We start from the raw sequence: 25,541 nt of genomic DNA, 5'->3' as shown, positions 1-25,541 counted from the left end.
AATTTCTCTATGCATAACCATCTTCAGACTTTAACACCAGTGTAAATAGTTAGGTCGACACAAGCAAAGCCATATATTCTCCAAGGCTTTTTTAGCTTTGGAGTTTTGTTCCTACAGATTGCTAATGTGTGCTGTCTTACATATACAGATATTTTATATTTCTCCTTCATCCACTAGGTGTCTCTGGAGTTACACTGGGGAATAGAAGGCGACCACATGGAGCATGGGCACTTTAAATATAAAATTAGTGTGGCCAACTCCTCCCCTTCTACTTCCCCTCCCAGGCAGTCATAAAGATTGTGCCCGGAGCAGGAAGATAAAACACACTTCCGAAGAGGAGGTTAAACACCACATGCCAACATTCAAAACATTAGGTGGAGAAGAAAACAGTGAGAAAAACACTGAAAATCAACACATACAAAGTCAACAGACAATGTAACATCATAACATACAGTTGTAACCGAAACAGGGCAAACTCCAAGGTAACCACCCTGACCGGTAACTTGCCCTAGGGCTAAGTAGAGAACAGCACTGAGGCGGGCGTCCAGTGACACCTGTGAACTCGGAGAAAAGGATTTACGGTAAGTACAAAATCCCTGTTTCTCCTTCATCCACTATATGTCACTGGAGTTAAACTGGGGACATCCCAGAGCTTCCAACCTGGATGGGCGAGCGCTAAGAACCCCTTAGTACTGTGCGGCCAAACATTGAAGCTGGAGCTGCAAAGGTATCAAACCTGTAAAACCGAACAAAGGTTCTACTGCCCGACCATGTAGCAGCTCGGCAGAGTTGCTGTAGCGTGACCTCTCGGGCAGCCACTCAAGAGGGACCCACCGATCTTGTTGAGTGCGCTGTTATTCAAGCAGGAGGTGACTGAGAAGAGGTGACATAAGCCTGACTAATGGTCAGCTGAATCCACCTATAAAGTGTTTGCTTTAAAGCTGGCCTCCCACAGCGTATTATGTCGTAGGTGACAAACAGAACATCAGACTTTCGCCCCTTTTCCCTAAGTTCCATTCTGACAGAGCGGAACTTCGCACTAGTCTGTCATTTCTACCAAAAGTAGTCTCTACTTTTCATGTGAACTGACCCATTGTGGTTCCAGCATTCATAGAGAACTCGCCGGAAGCAAGGTCACTGGATGTGGTCAGAGCTCTGCGCATCTATGTGTCTCGCACAGCCCCAATTCGACAGTCTGATGTTCTGTTTGTCACCTACGACCCAATACGTCGTGGCTGGCCAGCTTCAAAGCAGACCCTTTATAGGTGGATTCGGCTGACCATTCGTCAGGCTTATGTCACCTCTTCTCAGTCACCTCCTGCTTGCATAACAGCGCACTCAACCAGATCGGTGGGTCCCTCTTGGGAGGCTGCCCGAAAGGTCTCGCTCCAGCAACTCTGCCGAGCTGCTACATGGTTGGGCAGTAGAACCTTTGTTCGGTTTTACAGGTTTGATACCTTTTGCAGCTCCAGCTTCATTATTTGGCTGCACGGTACTATGGGGTTCTTAGTGCTCGCCCATCCAGGTTGGAAACTCTGGGATGTCCCCAGTGTAACTCCAGTGACACTTAGTGGATGAAGGAGAAACAGGGATTTTGTACTTACCGTAAATCCTTTTCTCCGAGTTCACAGGTGTCACTGGACGCCCGCCTCAGCGCTGTTCTCTACTTAGCCCTAGGGCAAGTTACCGGTCAGGGTAGTTACCTTGGAGTTTGCCCTGTTTCAGTTACAACTGTATGTTATGATGTTACATTGTCTGTTGACTTTGTATGTGTTGATTTTCAGTGTTTTTCTCACTGTTTTCTGCTCCACCTAATGTTTTGAATGTTGGCATGTGGTGTTTAACATCCTCTTCGGAAGTGTGTTTTATCTTCCTGCTCCTTTCCGGGCACAATCTTTGACTGCCTAGAAGGGGGGAGTTGGCCACACTAATTTTATATTTAAAGTGCCCATGCTCCATGTGGTCGCCTTCTATTCCCCAGTGTAACTCCAGTGACACCTGTGGACTCGGAGAATAGGATTTACGGTAAGTACAAAAGCCCTCTTTCTAAGAATCTGGTTGTTGTCTGGTTGTCCTGAGTAATTTCATATTTCTTTCTGTGTATTTCTCCAGAGGTATCTGTCCTTGTATTGTCCTTGGTTACAACACAGATGCAAATGAGGGAAAAAAAAACATTTTCTTGTGGTATTTGGACAAGCTTTTCCAAGACTGCAATCTTTCCCTTTGCTTTTTATAACATTGCTGTATTATTTTCAAAATACAGTCCTTATTATATTTAATTTTTACAGTTTGTCAACAGGTTTAAAGTAATGGGGCCTACACACATAATGATTTTTGCCGATTTTGTAAGCGATCTTGCTAGATCTCTCTCTCTCTCTCTCTCTCTCTCTCTCTCTCTCTCTCTCTCTCTCTCTCTCTCTCTCTCTCTCTCTCTCTCTCAAGAACTCGAGCAGTGACTGATCACTCAGCACACATCGCTGGTGCAGTGTTGTGCGCTAAGCAATCTGAGCTAGGTTGCTCAGCACAAAGCTCCCATCGCCCGTGCGTAGGCCTTATAAGTCTCCCTGCTTCTGGTCCATCACTATGGAGGAGATTTATCAAATTGTGAAGAGAGATAAAGTACTAACCAATCTCCTGTCATTTTCCCGGCTGTGTTTGATAAATGACCTAAGCAGAGACATTGGTAGTATCACTCTTCAAGCTTTGAAAAATCTCCACCTACAGTAGGTATGTCAGACATTCCAATGGGCATTCTGCTGTAAGTATAATGCACAGGTTACCAGCAGTTATTCATCTGACTACAGCTACCGCAGGTTCTCTTTGTTTAGTGGAGGATTGATCTGAGAAGTATCTCAAATTCTGTCAGTCATTTTTCAATTAGGGCAGTTATGAGACTGTGGTCTCCTTAAGCACCTGCAATGCACCTTTATGTACAGCTTTGAGGTGATTCTCTACATCCTGTGAAATTACAGCAGTGCTCTACTTTTTTCCTTTACCTTTTTCTAGTAGAGGTGATAATGAGTTAATGATGGAAGACCTGTAATTTGGAGGAATGGATAAGGTGCATATGGGAGGCTGACTTTTATCTTGGCGCCAGGTTTAAGGAAAGATCTTTGCATGCCTACAGTATATACTTTTGGTGATGTGCATTGGACAATTCAGAGTAACTTAATGGGGAAGCTTGTCCCATACTTCACTGGTATTCTTGCTTATATTGGCTGGCTGGGAATCTGTAATCTTTCCTTAAATACATATATTGTCTGGGGTTACTGGGGAGTAGAAGGTGGGTGTACTCCGGTTTCCTCCCACAGTCCAAAAATATACTGGAAGGTTAATTGGCTCCCAACAATAAATAATACAAGAGTGTGTGTGTGTGTGTGTGTGTGTGTGTGTGTGTGTGTGTGTGTACATATGGTAGTGAATATTGATCGTAAACTTCACTAGGGGAGGGACTGATGTGAATGTTCAAATTTCTGTAAAGCGCTGCGGAATATGTGCGCTATACAAGAAACGCTAAATTAAATAAGGTGGTAACGTTTTTTGTTTCCGACACAGCAATACTCGTTGCTTCAGTTGTAACCAAGTTCTGCTGTGAAATTTGTTAGATCTTCAAACACTAGAAACTATTTTTTTTGTTTAAATACTTGTAGGCACAGTGCAAGCCATGCAGTGCCGTTGGTCAATGGCAAGATCATTTATTATCTGAGTGCACCCTGAACTGCGCATTCTACTGTATTGTTGCTTTTTAGGGTACGCTTTGTTTTCATCAACAAAAAACACAATTAAAATGCTTTTTAAGCCTGAACAGCCAAGATGGCAACACAGTAATGTAAGCCTCCTCTTCTCTTGTGTGCAGCCGCCAGAACCAGCTTAAAGACCACCAGCAGCAGCAGCAACAGCAGCAGCAGCAACAACAACAACAGCAGCAGCAACAGGTGGTCTCTCTATGTCAGCTCCCTGATGATGTGGATTGTCTAACTGTCCCACGTTACAAGAGAGATCTGGTACAGAAACTAAAGATTCTGAGGCAAGAACTGTCACAACAGCAACCACAAGCTGGGCACTGCCGCATTGAGGTATCCCGTGAGGAGATCTTTGAGGTAACAATCATTAACGCATATTGGATCACATTTTATCATACACTTGGGATGTTACAGGAAATCTGTGCTGAAATCTCCTATAGGAGTTGGTGGCTTAGGGGATACCTGGATCTGCTGGAGTCCAGAGATCCCTAGCCACAAATAAAACCCTACATTACAGCACAAACGCTAAACCTATCTGTATATCAAGCTTGTTGTACTTCAAGGTTATGGTGGTATCTTGTGGCAGCTCCTTGGGCAATAGCACTCTGACCACTAGTCATTTTTTGTCTTAAAGGAATCCTATAGGCAGGTGATGAAGATGAGGCCGAAGGACTTGTGGAAGAGACTAATGATCAAATTCCGTGGAGAGGAAGGTTTGGATTATGGAGGAGTTGCCAGGTAAAGTGTTTTTCATGTCGAAGATGAAATATGTTGGTAGTTTGAGTGAATTAGAAGTCCCTTTGACCATGGAGAACAATTTAGAAGACCGATGCATCATTTGTACGGTATTTGTTCTTCACAGTAGTAGCTGGCTCTATTTATCGCCTTCAAAACACTTCAGAAATCACATGCACTGTCATATCTGCCTTTTATATGTTTGCTGTATATAAATTAAACCGCTTTTTTGATACAGTCCACATATCTGTGATTCAGAGATTCTTTTGAATACGTACCTGTGTTTTTCTCACAGTAGCCCTATATTATACAAGCCATATGTCTGCCATTCTCCTCTCAGCAGGTCCCAGGTGTTTCTCTGGCAGCACCCCGACCTTTATACAGCAGCTTGTGTGTAAACACCACAGTCTCCCCATTTAAACGGGTGTCTTATGAAACTGTGGCGTTCTTGCAGCTTCTGTTGATTTTTATATGGCCTTTTTACTTAGTAGTTTGGGTATTATTAACATCTTTTAAAAAATTTGCTCCACCAATGTTAATTGCTGTTCTTTTATCCTTTTAGAGAATGGCTTTATTTGTTGTCTCATGAGATGTTAAACCCATATTATGGCCTCTTCCAATATTCTCGCGATGATATCTACACACTACAGATCAATCCAGATTCTGCAGTCAACCCGGTAAATCTCTCCCAGTCACTTATTTTTCTTGGTTTGAGCAGTAATCCTGAAATTAAAAGGTTTCATTATTTTAGAATGGCTGGCAATACCAAATAACTAATTGGCCTCTGTTTTACCTCTAGGAACATCTCTCCTATTTTCATTTTGTGGGGCGGATCATGGGCATGGCAGTATTTCATGGGCACTACATTGATGGTGGCTTTACACTACCTTTCTATAAGCAGCTGCTGGGGAAGCCAATCACGCTAGATGACATGGAGTCTGTAGATCCCGACCTCCACAACAGTCTTGTTTGGATACTGTAAGTATAAAAACGGGCTGGGTAGGTGTCGGGGACTAGTAACAGCCGTATGTGACTTTTTCTTTTTTTTCACATTTTCCTCGCCTTTCCCTATCTACTCACTAACGTATAGCCGATGTTGTTTTTTCTTTCTAGCGAGAACGATATCACAGCTGTATTAGATCACACGTTCTGCGTTGAGCACAGTGCGTATGGAGAGCTCATCCAGCACGAGCTGAAGCCTAACGGCAAAAGTATTGCAGTGACTGAAGAAACCAAAAAGGAATATGTCAGGTACATGAGTGGCTACGTAATGTCCCATTGTAATATCATTATTGGGAATATTCCACTCTGTCACTGTTCCCATATAGATCAGATGCATAACTATTCCATGATCTCACATGTGAGAGAGTAACATAACTGGCCAACCCTTTCTGTCATCCTAACACTGATGTTTTCATTTCAGGCTCTATGTAAACTGGAGATTCCTTAGAGGGATTGAGGCTCAGTTCCTGGCCCTACAGAAGGGATTTAATGAGGTTATCCCACAATACCTTCTGAAGACTTTCGATGAGAAAGAGCTAGAGGTAAGAACTGGTGTTAACACTCACACTTAAGCGCCACCCCCCCCCCCCCCCCCCCATACACTCTGCAACTTTTCCTACGGTTGAAGTCGTATCCAATTCCCCTTGAGCAGCCCAGGACATGCGCTCCCTGTGGTCAGGAGGGATCATACATGCAGCATGTATGATATGCGACCCAATGCACATGGGACTTCGCATTGGATCAGACCTCCAGCACATGCTGTTTGGGCCCATTTCACACATTTTCTCAGCCTGATCCACAGAAATTGTTTGAAATCCTGCTTTGTATAGTATGTGGAGGAATTGTGCAATGTTTGAAGCCAAATAAGTGTGACAGGGCTGTATTTGGCATTAATACTCCCTGACTTACCATGATCATGGGTTGTGGTTCCCTGCGTCCATTCTTGGGCCTAGGAGCAGAAGGGCTAGATTAACTGAAAAGGTCAAAGAATTGAAAAGTTGCGCAATATGTCTTTCTTGGAACAATATACAGTTTTATGACAAATCTCATTAAATCTTATTAAGTCCCTAAAACAGTTCTGTATTGTGCTTTTTTGGATATTTTTTAGTTCATTTCCTGATTTATTAATATAGAGCACTGATTTATACTCAAACGGATGGATATATTTTGTGAAAGTGATGTTTTATTGTGACCTTAACTGAACTACGCCAACTTTTTGCTCCTTGGCTTAAGTGCAGGAAAAAATGATGGTATAATGTTATAAAATACGGAGTGCAAAGAAGGACAATTATAAAGACAACGCATAGTTTCCATCTCTCCTCTTATAGAGGTTACCCCTTTAGAGACCATCCGCCCTGTGCAAGGCACATAAATAACGCATGTCATACATTCCGATGGCTGACCTATGCAGCTTGGACATCAGTGATCTGTCAGCCTTCGTTTTATGATTAACACTTGGTTTCCTAAAAAGAGTCTCTCCAGTTGTACAGTCACTCTATACAGAGGTCTGCGAGAGATGCAGTCACACACTGGATTTCTATGAGCTTTTTGTTTGTTTTAGATCAGTTTGGGACAACGCTTGGCAATGTTCCTGTACATGCACCGATTACCCAGTGAGCACACCGAAAGGAAGTCCTTTCATATGTCTCTCTCCTGACCTTTGGGAGACCTATGGATCGACCCTTTTCAGTGGGCAGCTGGTAAAGGCCCCCATTTCCTTTTGTAGGCATGTAGAATCCACTTCACCTTTTAACCAGGGTTATGTACAAATGCAGACCTTTCATTTGCTGATAAACCCCTGACATGGGACCTAGCATTCATATTAACAACGTGTCCTGCATTTCTATTAAGAGGGTATGGTACAGCTCACAGATAATGTCTAGGTTGACAACAAAAAGTTGGCATTCACAAGGTCATCATGAGATGCGGTTTTCCCCCTTTTTTTGTGCCCATGTCGACAACTGAGCACATGGACCCCCCCCCCCCCCCATTTGTGTACCACGTCCCCTTGAATGGCTCGCTATGCTTCAGCCCATGCTGCGCTCACTGCACTTTATCATTCATGAGGAAACATTTGTGAAACATTTGTCGACATTTTGTCAATGTCTACCTATTTACTACCGACCTATACATTGTCTATCAGCCATCCAGATAGCCTATTCATATAGTAAAATGTGTTGGAGCCTTGATAGCTGCACACCAGCATGGTTTTGTGCTACTCCTGGTCTTGAAGTACTCATACATTTGTAGTACTGTGATTTGTAGTTCCCCAACAGCTTGTAAAGGTGCTTTAGTCGGGCTTATACTAATGATGTATGTTTACTTCTAGCTAATAGTGTGTGGACTTGGAAAAATTGATGTTAGCGACTGGAAGTCCAACACCCGGTTAAAACACTGCACTCCAGATAGCAATATTGTGAAGTGGTTCTGGAAGGCGGTAGAGTCTTTTGATGAGGAGAGGAGAGCACGTCTGCTTCAGTTTGTGACTGGATCATCTAGAGTCCCCCTACAAGGCTTCAAAGCTTTGCAAGGTAAGTTTTGTCTTGTACATAGGCTATTCCACCCAGTCACCGGTGTAATATCATAGCTGCCCTGTGTTTTTCATCTTTATCTCATTGTGTTGACCCATTTCATAACTACTTCCAATACCCCTAGCAATTGTTCACTAAAATTCACTGCAGTGGATTATAATAATGTGCTGTGTAACCAACTTACGTACCCGGAGATCTTGGTATGTGGTCTGGTAGGAAGATTCTGGCTTTCCCCATCAGAAGCCAGCAGGATAGCAGAGAGTGTTTTGTGCCAACTACCTCAGCTGGGTGTTTTTTCTTAAAGCTTCAGGAATCTGTAAAGTAGGTCCAATGCTGTTTCCTGTTACTAGTGGCAGGAAATGTCTGGGCCCTGAGCTGTGCCTGTCTGGGGCCGATGAGATCACGAAACACTGGAATATTGAACAGTGTAGCCTCAATCTGACTGCGTCAACTTCCTGGTTTACAAAGAGGACTTTACTTCTGATGTATGGGTGGTAGTGATACAGATCTTGCAATTATATATTTATATTATCCTTTATCAATTTAGTCTTCTCCTGCCAAATTATAGTGCTACAGAAACCTTACAACTTTTTAACTTCATATTACAATTTCCATTTCGCATGAATCCTATATAGTTGCCTTTTTATCCTTCATTAACACCTGTGCTTTTAAGGTTGGAGCAGTAATCTGTCCAGACAAAACCAACATGTAATGGCCTGGGCATCCTCCATCTCCCTGAATTCTACGAGCCTGTCCTAGTGTAGTAACCAGTTTCTTCACCATCTTTCAGGTGCTGCAGGCCCACGGCTATTTACCATACATCAGATTGACGCGAACACCAATAATCTGCCCAAGGCGCACACTTGGTAAGTTGTACTGAGGCTGTTAAACACACCTACGATTACATGACCTGTCATTTTCTGGTAGAACTTACAGAAGCACACAACAGTTTGGTTATTGTGCAGATATCAGACAAGCTTGTGTGGGCTATTCCGCTAAAAGGATGCATGGAAGTTTCAGATTCCTATTGCTGACTATCCCACAATTTTTCTCTCTTGCTGTGGTTTGGAATATAATTATATAATTATATATATATATATATAGATCTATATCCATCCCTTAAGCCAGTGTCTCCCATGTTGTTCACTCGGGATGTAGACAATATCACTGCGCTCAGCATGCTGATGGTCAGAATCCTTACACATTGTTAGTATTAGGGTTATGCTGTGTTTATTGTATAAAACATAGACTGACTCATGATAGACAGTCATATGGTCGACAGGTAAAAGGTCGACATGAGTTTTTAGGGTGTCTATGTTGACATGGACACTGTCTTAAGTGTGCCACGTCCCCTCACATGGCTCATGCTCACCATGCTTTGGGCTCGGTGCCACGCTGTGCTCGGCGTACTATTTTATTCTCCCTCCACGCCCTAGTTGAGGTAGGCCATGAAATAGGCCACCGTCGGCTGAAAATTTTGTAAAAAATGCATTTCGACCTTTTTTCATGTCGATCTTTTGACCCGGTCGACCATATGACTGTCTATCATGAGTCAGTCTATGATCAGTCCGGATACCTTATGCTGCTGGAGGGGTGGGGTAGGATTAGGGTTAGTGCTGCAATACTGATCTGATAGGATTGTGAATGTCTGTATTATGTCAGCGCACTGCATGCAGGGAAATCATACCAAACTTGTACAGGTCATGCATTTATTTACACAGAATACTGCATTCCTTACATAGATGGTCCATACATACGCCATATGAAAGCCTAACATAGGGGAAATATTTGTATGAATTGCTCCTGATGTCCTAAAAGCCCGAATAACCAATGTACTTCTCTGTGTAGGTAGTACAACATGGAAAATTGTTATTAACAAAATCTCTCTTTCTCAGCTTCAACCGCATTGACATCCCACCCTATGAAACTTATGATAAACTTTACGAAAAGCTCCTCACCGCCATTGAAGAGACTTGTGGCTTTGCAGTGGAATGATGGATGTCAACCATGGACAATATTAATAAAGTGCTATCACTCAGTCCCTACCCCCTCACTCCCAGTATCAGAGGTGCTTCTGGAGCTACGTTCCGCAGGGCACTGTGACTGACGAGAGAAACTGACACTTTGGGATTCTATAAATATATATATATATTTTTTCCATTAAGAAAAAGTCGTTCTGCGCTCACGACTTAGCTGCTATTTAAAACAAATATCTTGAACATTATAAGGAACACTGACTTTTTTTTAAAAGGAAAGCAGTGCTCTACATATAAAGACTACTATTACTATTTTTATATGAAAAGGGTTATTACATTCCCTCTTCCCGGATCTTGCACCAAGAAGCATGGTTACCAGCCCAGAGAGACGGACCCAGCCAGGAGCTCTGTTAAGCGCCTGTTCAGGAAGTGGGTCATAGATGATGTCAGCCACTCTCCAGTGTTGCAGAAGCAAGGCTGCCTTGTTGTGATGTCCTAGAAGATCCTGGCGCTTGACATCAATTGGGAGAAGCTTATATTAATTACATCACCTAAGGGGACTGTCTGAGGTCCTTGCTGTCAGTTCAAGTGGATTCAATGTATGATACTGAACTAGCATATTACCATAGTGGCTAAATGGTCTGTATACCAGCTATACACCACTTATTTTATTAATATAATAATTCCAAATGGAATAATTTCATACCAGCCATGCCTCTATATGTTTGTTTTAGATGTCTACATATTTCTTGTTAAAAGGTCTTTTGTGTTCTAATTTAAAGTGTGCCCATTGCCTTACATTGGAGGCAGTTATCTTGTGGGCTGAACCAATATTCACAAGCATTCAGTCAGTCAATTTATTAGGGACCAGTGACATCCCTAAGAATGAAATCCTATAGGTTCGTTAAGAACCAGTAACATCCCAAAGAATGCAACCTATCAACTAACTGGGCACCAGTGACATCCCAAAGAATGCAGCCTTTCAATTTGCTAGGACTCGATTACATCATTGAGGCACATAGATGTGGCCATTTTGTGGACTGAACCCATTTTGAATCCTACCTATTCATTCAGTATGAAGCAGAGACAGCAGAAAATGTCACTAGTTCATTGAAACGTTGCATCCTCATTTAATTTAGCAGTCAAAATGGCTGTCATCACTCTGTGTAGGTAACATACCATTTAAGCAGAAAGCTGAATCTTTCTGACTGCATTGCAGTTCTGTTCAGATACATTTGTGGAAAGAAAATATTAGACCTCTGATTTCCTCTCCACTGTTTTGTTTTTTTTCCCTGCAGTAGACACTATATATTATGAGCTTCATTTTAGTATTGAAATTTTATATCCGATGATGTGGACGTAGCACTGGTTCAAGCACCTCCAAGTTAAGTGTCTCATTCCGTCTAAAATCTCTATCCGGTCTTCTACCTCTGGTCTTCATCTGTACATAGAATTAAAAAGGGAATTTTCTGTGAAAATTCTGTGCATATTTGTATAGGCCGGGTTTCATTTCAACTTTTATCTGCCATCTTTTATGTACATGTAGCTCATCAATGAGAGATAACAAAGCATTAAAGAGATTTGTTCCTTCAGATAGGAGAGGATTTCTAATTACTGTAAAAAAAGTGACTGTCTCTTAGTTGTCTGTGTGTTCAGTGTATGGTTGGCCTAATCTTGGTTAGTAATCCTTGCCTCTATCCATTGGAGGGAAACATGGCTACTTCAAGATGTCCGCTTCCATGTTCATTGCTAATTTTTACATGGTTTTTAAGCATAGGGACATGTTTATCTAAGATCAGTAATGTCCTGAAAGTGTTACATTCTAATGTTCCAGCAATAATGTTTCTTTGGGTAATGGAGAAGCAGGCAACATTTTCTTTTGACATGATCAAATCTTAAAGACCCTACAATGCTGTTGAGGTATGCCTTAGTCACTTGTAGACATATATCAGTTTTGTACTTTTAATACAATTCCCAAACTTTTGATGGCCCTGCAATTTCTGTGCAATTGGTTATTAATGTAATTGTAATACTCGAATGAGACACTCTCTGCAGTATATTAGTAATTTGCTCCAGTGGGGATATATATATATATATATATCAAAGAAACATTGTTTTTGCTATATTGCCTACACTGTCAGCACCGTTTCATTAGCAACTAGGAACTGTTTTATCTAGGGAGACCATATGCCACTGGCATGAGGCTGGAAGGGAGTTTACTTTACGCTCTGTTGTGTAGATCATCCTGTGCTAACCAGATTTTTTTGGTTTTCCCAGGAAGATGATCAGAAAACATGTGCTAGACTCGCATACATCGTTTTACTTCCTGTCCCTCCATACTATGTTGTCATATGATTCACTTGTGTCCATGTATGCCAGTGGTTTTTCAACTTTGTCATCATGGACCCCACAAAGGTCACCTTTTCCTGGTCACCTGTGGATTTTTAAAATGTGACCGTTGGCGATAAACTGTGCTCCTGCCAGGTAACTGGTAAACATGAACTGTGTGGGGTCCTGAGGACAAAGTTTGGGAACCACTGATTTATGCCATTAAGATCCATTTTCCTGCTGCAGGGAGAAGTTACAGCCTCATCTGATGTCATGATTGCTGCTTACTGTATTACCAAAAACTAATAAAAATAAGCTTCATCCTCCTGCTCCCCTAACCCAAACACATTCAGACTTTTAATACACATAAGAGTAACCTGTGAGTGCCTATTCAGGGCTAATATGTCCTGGAAGATCTGGGGGTGATAATGGCAACCAGGCATTTTATACCAATTGTTACATTATGGTCAGGTTGCCTAGGTTTGCTCATCTGAGACACATGTGGAATCAGATGGGAAAACCACATCCTTATTAATATTCTAATGATAAAAGTGATTCCCCTTCACTAACCTGGTGGCACCAGCATGTTACTGAACATAATGTTATTTGCTTCAATTTATAGCTGATGAATTAAAAAAATATTTTCAAAGTTTGATGTGTTTTCCTGACTACAAAAGTAATTTCCAATAAACAAAAGAGAACCCATTGTTGGGCTGATTAGGTTACCAGAACCTCTGCGGGTCCTGTAAAATAACTTCCTTGCAAGGACAGATAAACAGAACTAATGTCTAGTTGCAATAAATATATAAAAATAAGACTATCATAAAAATTAGAAAAATAGAAATCATAAACACACCTATAAAGCAGAATATCTATTAATGGATTTAAATGTGTATTGTTTCTGGTTTAATTGATCCAAATTACTGTACATACAAAGCAACAATCATAGTATGGAAGTCGTAAGAAACATAAAGTCCCAATATGACATACAGGGGTAGATGGAGATGTTGCCAATGGCACCCAATCAGCTGCTAGATCTAATTTATAGAATGCACTTGATAACTGTTACGTTAAAGTTGATCGGTTGCTATGACACACACACACACTCTCTCTCTCTCTTCTCCACTCTGATCACTGCTCCATATATCTACCTCACAGGGTCCTATTATTACTATGGTTATCAATTTGGAATAACTCAGGAAAGGTGGAAGTGGAATCTCTGTAGATATCTTTGTGATGAACCAAGGGGATCTAGAATATAGGGCAACTTTATGAAATATATTACGACATTAAATGATGCCTCTGCAGAAACTCTGGCAGCATTCATTAGACAGTGATCGCCTATGGTTGCTTTGGTTGAAATCAAAACATGTCTTAGTAGGTATAAATCCCCCCTGAAAGTAGTGTATTACGGTGTAGTAGCGCTTCTGGCGGGACATGAAGTCTCAAAATGTCACTAATAAAGGAAAATACTTCAGACCAAAGCAGACTTCTCAGTGGGAATTCCCAGAAGATATGGTAAATGGTACCTATACCTCTGCAGTTTCTCCAACAAAGATTGGAAACAGAAGGCCAAATGCTATGCAGTCGCTGAGGGGTGAAGTATGCCCTCTGACATACTTTATAAAACATTTCAGAGTGCTGTAAACATTTGGACATCTTAAAACCAGAATATGATATGGAGTTCCATTCCTCCTCAGTGAAAGTGGTGGAGAGATCAAACTCCCAATTCACTTGGGCTGGTAGCGTTCCCTTTTTTTATTAGGTAATCATACCATTATGATATCCCCCTTTGTGTACCTGAGAGGACAATTTAGAGATTAAGATTTTTGGGAAGGATGGTACAGCTGAGGGGGTTTTAAAAGTAGCAGATAACCAGTGGTGTATCTGGAGGTATTTGTAAAAATCCTGTTTAGGCAATCCATCTTTCTCCTGCATGGTGGAGAACTGCAGGAGAGTACTGTTAGGGAACAACTGCCTCAGTGACTTAATGCCCACCTCAATCCAGAAGTCTCATTGTAAATGAGGTATAAGCCTGGAAATTGATTTTAGTGATAATTCTGGGCCTGGTAGGGAGACCTCATCATCATTCAAAATAGTTCTACCCCAGACAGCAATAGTAGCTCTGATAGCCACACCTGGACCCGACCATGGTGGGGATGCATGTAAAGGGATCCAGAACAAATCAGTGAGATGGATTTTCGAGGAGAAGGAGCGCTCCATGACCACCCAAGGCTTAGGGGAACAAAGTTCAAACCAGACTCTGGGCTGGCTCAGTATGCAAGCCATTTGTTACTTCTCAATATCTGGGTATGCAACACCACCCAAGCACTTGGGCAGCGACAGAACCCATCTTGATATTCGGGGCTTAGAGCCCTTCCAAATATCTTTAGAAAACAAAGTGTTGAATTTACAAATTAGGGATTTGGATGGAATTCTAGGAATAGCTCGAAAGATATATATGAGCTTGGGCAATAAAATCATCTTAGAGGCCGCAATCCCACCCAGCCAAGAGAGCTCATGGATAGACCACTCTAGAATCAGTTTTTCAAAAGAACTGAGTAATAGTATGAAATTGCAGTCTGTTATATTAATGTCCCTGGTCACATGCACTCCCAAATATTTAATCGACCTAGTTTGTCAGGCATAACAATATTTGTCTTTTAATAGCGTAACCACTGCTGGGGGAATCTTTAATGGGAGTGCCTCAGTCTTGGATGTGTTTAGCTTATAAAAGGAACCGTATGTAAAGCGGGAAGGGAACTCTCGGGGTCTAAAAGGCATAGGAGTATGTCGTCTGCGAACATACATATTTTATGAGGTATCACTCCAATAATCGTCTCTTTAATCTGACTAGTCAATCTAATTTTTTCGGTAAGGGGGTTCTATAGCCAGTACAAAAATGAGCGAGGAAAAGGGGCAGACCTGCCTAGTACCGTTGGATATAAGAAAGCTAGAAGAGAGGCAACCATTTACAAACACCCTCTTGGAGGGACATGTGTATAAGGCTAAAATGGAGTCTAGCCTTCAAAGCCAAACTGTAATTTGACAGACCTGAGGTAACCCCAGTGAAGCCTGTCAAACGCTTTCTTGGCATCCAGAGAAAGCGGCAACATGTGAATCTGATTTAGATCACAAGCTTCCTGTCTTCCCGGAACAAAACACACCTGGTTAGCTGCCACGAGAGGGAAGCAAGGGCGCCAATCGATTCGCTATTAATTTTGCATACAATTTAAGATCAGTGTTCAATAAGGCAATAGGGCGAAAGTTCTGGACCGAAGTAGCTGAGAGTAGTATTCTGTGAAGGTGTTTGCAATTTGAAAAGGGTCAACCACTCTAGCACCACTTGAGTTAAATAGAAGGTTAATTCTTGCCCTAGCTCTCTGGCTCCTCAACTTCCTAGCTAAAAGATGGCCTGCTTTATTCCACAAGGGTTGGCCTTGTGGGCAGATTCTAATCTAGCTAGTTCCTCTTTGGCCAATAAACGATCCCTAACATGGGCCTTCTTTAACCTGGCTGCTGCTTGTATTGCGAAGCCGCGTACAACTGCCTTAAGGGAGCACCAGTGATTAAACACATTAGTATCCCCTGGTTGGTTAGTGGAGATAAATAGGGAGAGGGAATCCTGAATGAATTGACGTGATTCAAAGTGTGTTAAGGCATGATTACCATGGACCTGGAAATACCCTATATCAGGGCTGGGCAACACCGGCCCTCCAGATGTTGATGAACTACACATTTCAGCATGCCTTGCATCAGTTTCAGCATGGCCACATAGCAAAACTAATGCAAAGCATCCTGGGATGTGTAGTTCATTAACATCTGGAGGGCCGGTGTTGCCCAGCCCTGCCCTATATGAACCCTGATTCCAGAAAAGCAATAAAGGGGAGTGATCCGACCATGTAATAGGTAGAACGTCGAGCTTATGTAGGGAAGCTAATATTCACTTATCAGTTAATGCCAGATCGATCCTAAAGTACGTCTGATGTGGATGGGTCAAAAAAGGTATAATCGCGGATCCCGGGGTGTTAAGCTCGCCATGCATCATGTAGGTCGTATTCGCTTATAATCTGTCTAAAGCTATGGGAATAATCTGTTACATGAGGACCTCTACATATGGAGGAACGGGTTCTGTCAACAGTTGAGTCTAGGAAAATATTGAAGTCCCCCAGGATCAGGAGAGCTCCCCTAGTGTGTTTCTGCACCAATGCGTAAGGTTTCCTACAAAATGGCACCTGTCTAGTATTGGGAGCATAACATGAAACCAGGGTAACCTCAACCCTTTCCAGCAGGCCCACTAGAATTATAAATCTTCCCTCTGGGTCAGAGTGCTGAGAAGTTACTGAAAAGGAACAATTAGCAGAGACCAATATAGCCACACCTGCCTTTTTAAGGGGGGCATTAGCTTTGTAGCATTGGGGGGGTACCTGTTCTCACAAAAATTTGGGAGGAGCCAACTTTATAAAATGCATTTCTTAGACTGCAACTATGTGAGCTTTTAATTTGTGGAGAGAGGCTAAAGCCATCTTTCTTTTCTGGGGAGACAGAATATTAACCATAATCTATAATTAAGAGAGATGCTGATATAGTCAAATATAATTCTAAGCTGCAATTACATTCACATATCGAGGCAAAGAAATAGAGACAAACAAGACACATTAGGGGTAAAAAAAGGGGAGAGGAAATAGAAAGATAGCGACTCTAAACAGAGTCATAGTAAGGCACCATAGTAGAAGCACTTAACCAAGAGTTCTAAGAGGGGTAGTGGCCATTCAACCCGCAGTCACCTAAGGAACAGTGATATTTTAAGGCATTAGATGAACTGACATAGGGTAGCCATTATAACACAGGGTTACAAACAAGGTAAAAAAAGAAACCATAGTAGTTAGAGACAATGGCCCTTATTCAGATCTGATTGCAGTACAAATTTGTTCTCAAAATGGGCAAAAGCATGTGCACTGCAGGTGGGGCAGATGTAACATGTATAGAGAGAGTTAAATTTGGGTGGGGTGTCTTGAAACTGAAATCTAAATTGCAGTGTAAAAATAATGCAGCCAGTATTTTCCCTGCACAGAAACAAAATAACTCACCCAAATCTAACTCTCTCTATACATGTTACATCTGCCCCACCTGCAGTGCACATGGTTTTGCCCATTTTGAGAACAAATTTGTACTGCGATCAGATCTGAATAAGGGCCAATGTCAACTTCACAACTTGTACAGCAAGGTTCTAAAAGGAGCCGGTGTCTATAGCTCTAAAATCCCAGCATCTAGCGATCCCACTGAGCATGGCCCGGTGCACCATCAGCCAACATTCACAAATAGGCACATCTACAAAATACTCAACCAGAAGCAGATCTCTTAGTAGCACTATAAGGTGCACCGGGATACGCCCACAGGGAACCCCCAGCGGCCAAGCCCCAGAGAGTAAACAAACCATTCTTCTAACAACCGAACCATGGAAGTAAAAGCATAGCATTGTATACCAAACAGATTTTTCGTAAATTAGCAATCCTATGGTAATTAATTAACTCTTAAAGATGTGTAGATATGATATCCTGGTACTTATGTAATATCTGGGCTCCCGTTTTTCTTATGAGACCGCGTCTGCTCGCCACGCTTCGGGCACGGTGGCTCGCTGCGCTTGCCACACTATATAAAATCAACTCCATGCGTAGTTGCATAGTAGGGGTATGAAAAAATGGGGTGCATTTAACATGGGAGCCCAGATAATACATAAGTACCGATATCCTTGTTATATGTTTCCTAACAATCAAAGAGGTACGAGGGAATCCTGAATGACTACATAAGGAAGTCACTTCTCTGCCGATGACCAGTCCTGCTGGAGCCGACGTACAGGAGAAGCGTCTGAGGAGGAACCAGACAGATTCCATCTAGTCAGGAGCTTCATACCCTCATCTACTGAGAAAACAGAAATAGTGGAACCCTCACGCAGAATAAGTAAGTGGGTCGGGAAACCCCATCGGTATAGTATATTTGCCTTCCAGAGAGCCATTTAGAAAGGGTCGCCTGTGACAAGTCTCCAAACAGCTGATAGGAGCCCAGGTTAGCAGCAGTCTCAGAGGTAGGCATTGCAGCATGCTTGTTTGATATGAAAGAAATTGACTCTCATAAGGAAATCCTTTGGGACGCCTTCAAGTGTGTTCCTAGCTTTGGGGAGCAGTAGATCAGAAGAAAAAGCAGAATGCAGAAGTTTCCTAAATATGTCCAGGACAAAATCATGCAGGCTACTATTGGAGATGTTGTCAGGGATACCGCGTATTTTGAGGTTGTTTCTACGTGACCTATCTTCCAACTCTTCCAGTTTATCTCCCAAAACTGTAACTTCCTCCTCCAACGCAGCATGCGATTCAATCAGGTCATTATGAGATCCATCCACTTCTCCCATCTTAGTTTCTAAGGTATCAGTGCATTCGCCAAGATCATCTATGGATTGCTGGCACGACTGGAGCGAAGTGCGGATCTCTGTAGTGACTTCATCCTTAACTTGTGTTAGTAGAAGCTTCAATGTGCCGACCTTTAGAGCAGCATCTGTGATCTCTGTCCGAACCGGAGATCCCAATATGGGGGATGGAGCAGGGGAATGAACACGCGGAGGTTGAGGTAGATGGAGGGGTTCCTCAGGTATTAGAGCGTTGGGGTGACTGTTTGAAAAAAGCCACCTGTGAGACAGTTTTACACTTTACTCCAATGTGAAGGCATAGTAGCGAGAATGAAATGCAAATGGAACACCGAAATAGGATGTAAATAGAACGTGAGGGGCAAAAATTAATATCACAAAAGTACTTCCATGTAAATAAGACCAATCAGGCTGAAAGGGTCATAGCGATCATGGTGACTGTAGGGTGGAGGGAGAGGGATTAGCAGAAAGGGCAGCTACCCATGTTGGTCAGGTGGAGTCCACACCACCAATGCAATAATACTGTGCTGAGGTGTACAGATGGCCCAGGTACCTATACTGTAGAGAGGATGTCCCAGGGCATACATGAGATGAGTGGCCTCACTGGCACAGATAGGAAATGTGATATTAGTGCTGCAGCACCATCCAGCAGTATGTAACTAACAGCAAGATGGCTGCCTCTGTCCCTTTTTGGGAGGAGGGATGGGGGATCGGGGTCCCAGTGTAGGAAGCACACAGGGTTTTTCACGTGGGCTAAGAGCAGATGCTTCCAGGTTTTCCCCAGCTTATGTGTGCAGCCTTGATGGGGGATGTCTCCCTGCAGGCCTGTCTGCCACTCAGAATGTACCCCACGGGGAGCGGGCAGAGGAGTGTGAACTAAGGCAGGGGGGGGCACCCAGAGATCCCACATACAGCGTGGTCGCAGGGACAGAGTACCTGTGACCGGAGGACAGGCAGCTCCTCTGCAGGTAATTAGCGTCAACAGCCAGATGTCTCTGTAGATGGAGCGGCAGTTCCGGGATGCGCTCGTCAGCCCCAAGGCCTCCTCACCTCCCGATGCCCTGGTGGATGAACAATCGGCTGCACCATCCGGGTCAGTGGCAGCACTGTGCCCTCAAGGAGGGAGGAGGTCCGACGAGCGGGCCGGTGAGTCCCTGTGGAGTCCCCTGTGGTGCTCGTGTATGATGCTTGGCGTGGCCGAGACTTCAGGTCCCGGCTTAGCCACAGCAGCAGCAGGCCTCAACCCGCAGCAAGCAGAAAGGTGCCCGCCCGGCTCCGAGGGTGCAGGGGAGAGTGACACAGAAGGGGGTCCACAAATATAAGCTCCTGGGTCAACTGGTTCAGATATAACCACAAAAAAGGGTCCACTCTGCAGGGATCCTCTCAGCGGCACGTCTGCATAGCTTGCCAGCCACGCCCCCCCCCCCCCTTTAGGAACAAGGGCTTATGTGTAAAGTCCCATACACAATAGACCACAGGTTCTTAAAGTCGGTCCTCAGGACCCCACACAGTCAGGGGCGGATCCAGGATAAAATGACAGGGGGGGGCACCATGATAAAAGAGGGCTTGGGTGGGGGAGGGGCGGTGTTAGTGGTGCCAGTGTACATGCTAAGAGAGCGGCAGAGAGAGGGTGGGAATGGGATTAAAAATAGGCCCTGGCATTTAAAGTATGCAGGCCCACCATGGTGACAAAAGTGAAGGATGTATTTGTGCGCGCGCCAAAGGCGCGCTCCGGAGGGTGTGGCAACTCAACAGGGGGCGTGTCCTTGAGTGAAGTGTACCACACCCTATACAACTTCTACACATTATGCAACAAAATACTAGACCCCATTATACTTGCCCCTTACACATGATGCCACATGGATTGAGCCAAAATCCAAATAATGCCACATGGATTGTGTCAAAATTCACATAATGCCACATGGACTGAGCCAAAATTCAAATAATGCCACATGGATTGTGTCAAAATTCACATAATGCCACATGGATTGTGTCAAAATTCACATAATGCCACACGGATTGAGACAAAATTCATAAAATGCCACACGGATTGAGCCAAAATTCACATAATGCCACACGGATTGAGACAAAATTCACATAATGCCAGAGAAAGGGTGGGAATGAGATTAAAAATAGGCCCTGGCATTTAATGTATGCAGGCCCACCATGGCGACAAAGGCGAGCTCCGGAGGGTGTGGCCACTCAACAGGGGGCGTGTCCTTGAGTGAAGTGTACCACACCATATACAACTTCTACACATTATGCAACAAATACTAGACCCCATTATACTTGCCCCTTACACATGATGCCACATGGATTGAGCCAAAATTCAAATAATGCCACATGGATTGTGTCAAAATTCACATAATGCCACATGGATTGAGACAAAATTCACATAATGCCACACGGATTGAGACAAAATTCACATAATGCCACACGGATTGAGACAAAATTCACATAATGCCACACGGATTGTGTCAAAATTCACATAATGCCACACGGATTGTGTCAAAATTCACATAATGCCACACGGATTGAGCCAAAATTTACATAATGCCACACGGATTGAGCCAGAATTCACATAATGACACACAGATTAAGCCAAAATTCACAATATGCTTCATAAACAGGGACATTGTCTGCCAAAGGCGCACATTAAACATTTACACCATAATGTCCATTACACGTTAAGTTACACGCCATTATGTCCATTATGTATTATGCCAAACACCATAATGCCTATTAAAAATTATGCTACATATCTACATGCTCATTGCCAGAGGTTTCATGCTTACTGCCAGAGGTTCCATGCTTGCGGTAAATGGGGGATGTGATAGCCACGGACAGTGTCAGAACCTGGCTGTTTTCAGGTCCCGGCTATTTGAATTAATACCCCTTTCAAACCAGAAAATGCATTCCCAGGTTGGCCCCTTTTACACCAGCCTAGTCCCTGCATTTTCTGGTGTGAAAAAAAACAGTTAACCAGTTATCTAATTTAACCGGTTATATCTTCGGAACCAACTGACCCATTTACATGAGACAAGTATCATATTGAAGAACTTTTGAGTGGGCTTTGAATGCTTTTGGTCCAGTGAAACTGAAACGTTTGGTTTCAGAGTAATCTGCCCTCAAAGACCATGAACAGCCATGAAATTACATTTCAAAAATAAAAAAATCAGTTTATCGGCAATATCTCTGGAACCGATTGACCGATATGAACCAGCCTGGTATCATATTGAAGGCCTAGCGATTTGGAATTGAATGAGATCAATCACAAGCTTCTGTGATGCCAGAGGAGGAACTGACAGCCATCGGAACCGGGTATGGGTCGGAATTAACTGGTCATATATTATCCTATGGGGAAAAATGTTACAGCTTTGCCAGGCAATATCTCGTGCCTGGGTGCCCCCCCCCCCCCCCCCCCATGAATCCGCCAATGCACACTGTGCCTGTTTTGCAGGTCTCCTCACAGAATCGCAAGTGAAGTAATTAGCCCCACCTGTGGCCTGTGTCAGTGAGTAATGAGTGCACCGGCCGGGTGACCTGGAAAATGTGAAATGTGTAGGGTCCTGAGGACCGAGTTAGGGAACCACGGCACTAGAGAATATAGTAAAAGATATCACTTAGAAAGGACTTTCTGAGCAATATCTTTTAGTATATCTTCTATTGTGTACACTCAATATAGTTAACGATGCATGCTCATTAGCATTGTTAATGACCATTGATGGTGGTTGAACATGCAGGTCAATTTGGCTATATAGCCAAATGCTCCATATGTTTAGCGGGTCCTGCTGACATCACTGTTCCGATATCTTTCAGTGTGTACACACAGTGTTGGCCAGCTGCGGACAATATTAACTATATCGGCGATGGCCAGGGTGTATGGGGCTTAATGGTGCATACACACAGTCAGATTTTGGCTCAATGAGATTTCTGTTTAACTTACGAGCCCAGAACCATACAATCTTGACTACAGTATATTTACTTGAGATTATCTAAAACTGAAATTGTGTGTATGCAGCTTAATAGAGGGTGTTCGCGAACAAAGCATATGTTTTGGACGGATCACTTAAAAGATTAAGTGAGCCTCTGATCCCGAAAAGGTGAGCCGTCATTCTTTTACTCTGATTTTAATCGATTATGTCAAGTACAGGGGAAATCTCGTGAGAGCTACTGACCTCTTGCAAGATTTTATGCTTCATTATTATGTAATTAACCCTTTTTTTCAAAATGAGCCGCCTAAAAGATCAGGATCTTTTCACGGATTGATCGCTTGATCCCAGCTCTTTTTAGTGACCCGTTTTGCCCATCTCTACACCTTAAGGCTTAAGGTGTAGAGATGGCCAAAACGGGTCACTAAAAAGAGCTGGGATCAAGCGATCAATGGCTTAAGGCTTAAGCCATTAGAGAGGAACTTCTTTAAAGGTGGAAATAAAGACTACTTCTTTAAAGGTTCTAAAAAGATCTGATAAGGTCTAATTTTCTCTTTACTGACAGAAGCTAATCAGTTAAATATATATCTATCTATATTCCACCACACGCTAAATTTAAAGTGATATTTAAAATAGACTAATAGTTCACAATGTGGCAGCACGACCACTAAATTCCCAGAGGGCCAGGGAATCAACAGAAAAATACACAACCTGATAGTGGTATGGCGCCTATAGTATATAATTTAAACCAGGGGTAGCCAACTCCAGTCCTCGAGTCAGTCAGGTTTGGACTTTTCAAATAATCAGACAAGTCTTTTTGCACAGTGAAAAATGATGCAGCACAGGCACTTCAGGTCACAACAGGGAACGATGAGTGTTACTGGCAGGATAATTGTTGAACATTAGCATGCCTATCCCTCCATGCACCAGTCAATTCCATTTAAGCAAGAAGTTTAGCAAAGGTGGTAAGTCCAAAGGAGAAGAAGAATTAAGTAGTACTTAAAAGCAAAACAAATCTCCCATAAGGATCAGTCTGAACCTAATCTACAATGAAGGTGCTATTTATCCAACATGAAAATCCCACAGAAATGGAAGGTATGTGTCGCGTGGTAAGCTCATCTCTCCCATTTTTTTTTTTACCTTCCTAACAATTGTCTTTACAGTTTATTTGCCTTTGTTCTCAGCCTAAAAAAAATAAATATAAAAAGGTGTCTATACTAACCTTGCACTAACTGTAAGCATAAAACAAATCTCATTATATATATATATATATATATATATATATATATATATATATATATATATTCCGTGTGTCGGCACTCAATTTGAAATGCAGGCTTTTACTCGCCAGGTGCCTCCCGTATGCTCCGATTAAGACACCGGGGCACTTCACACTCTTCTTGACGGTGGCACTCTGGACTTCCAAAGAATAACGACAGACCACTTGGTTTCTGCAACGTTTCAACGCTTTATTGCGTTTTTATCAAGCTTGATAAAAACGCAATAAAGCGTTGAAACGTTGCAGAAACCAAGTGGTCTGTCGTTATTCTTTGGAAGTCCAGACTGCCACTTAACTGCTGTGGTGACTATGTTATTTTACCCTGAAACCCATGCTTAAACTTCATGCTATCAGTTGCAATCCCAGTGTTTGTATGAATCACTTTCCATGAAGTAAAAACTATCTTTTTGAAATCTGGAGTGCTGCCTATATATCCGACTTGGGTATTAAGTTTCGTTATTATCTACATGGCTGGCACCCGCCTATGGCTCTATAAAAATCCTCACTGAGTGCGTATCCCTCCAAAGTTTCCCTATATATATATATATATATATATATATATATATATATATATATATATTCTGTAAGATATCATAGCAGTGGAAAACAGGAACCATCAGCATGGTACAAAGAGCCCCCAATCAATGGAGGAAACAACGAGGATAGTGAACTAGGCAGAAAATAATGTTCCCGCAACCTCCGCAGTGATCCTATTAGGGGGTGGAGAAATGGGAAGCAGATTTTCAGTTGGCATAGCCTACACACCAGAGAATGGTCTGGCCAGCGGGTTGGTGGACACATGGGGTCAACCAGATGTCGATATAACAGCATCTGGTTTAAGTAAAGACTACTTATACATGTCAGATACTGGGCCCTCAATCTTTTAATCACAGTGTAAGAACTAAAGACCAACAAAAATCCAAAATGTTTGTTTGGCATCATGCAAAAACTACTGGATGTATTTTGATCACATTTTTACTATTGTCTAGCTCTGGGGTAGCCAACTCCAGTCCTCAAGAGCTACCAACAGTTAAGCTGTGTACACACGGGGGCGATAGGGTCTGAAATCGCTGGAAATATGGTCGCAGGAGACCATATTGCCAGTGATGGGAGTGTGCCCCTGCGATAAATCGCCGGGTGCGCGCTCCCGTTTTCAGCCCCATTCTAATCGCTGGTCGCAGGAGCTTGTGGCACCGCCGGCAGAGGTTTCCTTTCATCAGCAACCATCTCTGGTCGCTGATGAAAAGGAGAAACTGAGCAATATATCTCCCCGTGTGTACGGGGCTTTAATGTTTTCCAGATCTCACAGAATCACAAGTGAAGTAATTAGCTCCACCTGTGGATCTTTAAAATGTGTCAGTGAGTAATGAGAGCACCTGTGCACCTGCAAGCTGGAAAACATTAACTGTTGGTAGCTCACTAGGACTGGAGTTGGCTACCCCTGATTTAAACCATACAATTCAGGAAAGAAAGTCCACAATTTTCAGTGAAGTAAGCAAAGACGTTCATCCAAAGGGCGTATATATTTGTTTCTTCGGATGTTGGTACAGAATATAAAAGTTGATCCTCAATCAAGGGTACATAGCAAAATCCA

At 42.8% G+C, this 25,541-nt stretch overlaps 1 protein-coding gene across 7 annotated transcripts in view; it reads left to right on the top strand.

Annotated features, from left to right (window-relative positions):
* The window catches only part of SMURF2 (SMAD specific E3 ubiquitin protein ligase 2), an 87,158-nt gene extending 74,194 nt beyond the window's left edge, over positions 1-12,964 (top strand). For all 7 annotated transcript variants that reach the window (XM_083148170.1, XM_083148174.1, XM_083148172.1 and 4 more), the window contains exons 11-19: positions 3,857-4,100; positions 4,378-4,481; positions 5,041-5,155; positions 5,278-5,456; positions 5,592-5,729; positions 5,902-6,022; positions 7,810-8,011; positions 8,802-8,877; positions 9,907-12,964. In XM_083148170.1, the coding sequence (XP_083004296.1) occupies positions 3,857-4,100; positions 4,378-4,481; positions 5,041-5,155; positions 5,278-5,456; positions 5,592-5,729; positions 5,902-6,022; positions 7,810-8,011; positions 8,802-8,877; positions 9,907-10,006 (1,279 nt within the window). In that variant the 3' untranslated portion in view covers positions 10,007-12,964. The remainder of the gene's footprint in view (positions 1-3,856; positions 4,101-4,377; positions 4,482-5,040; positions 5,156-5,277; positions 5,457-5,591; positions 5,730-5,901; positions 6,023-7,809; positions 8,012-8,801; positions 8,878-9,906) is intronic.
* Positions 12,965-25,541: the final 12,577 nt, after the last annotated feature.

Source organism: Crinia signifera, chromosome 6 (assembly GCF_055691185.1).
Source record: "Crinia signifera chromosome 6, ASM5569118v1, whole genome shotgun sequence".
NCBI classification, from domain to species: Eukaryota; Metazoa; Chordata; class Amphibia; order Anura; family Myobatrachidae; genus Crinia; species Crinia signifera.
Note: the sequence above shows the minus strand (reverse complement) of the source record. Positions and strands in the feature narration are given on the sequence as shown.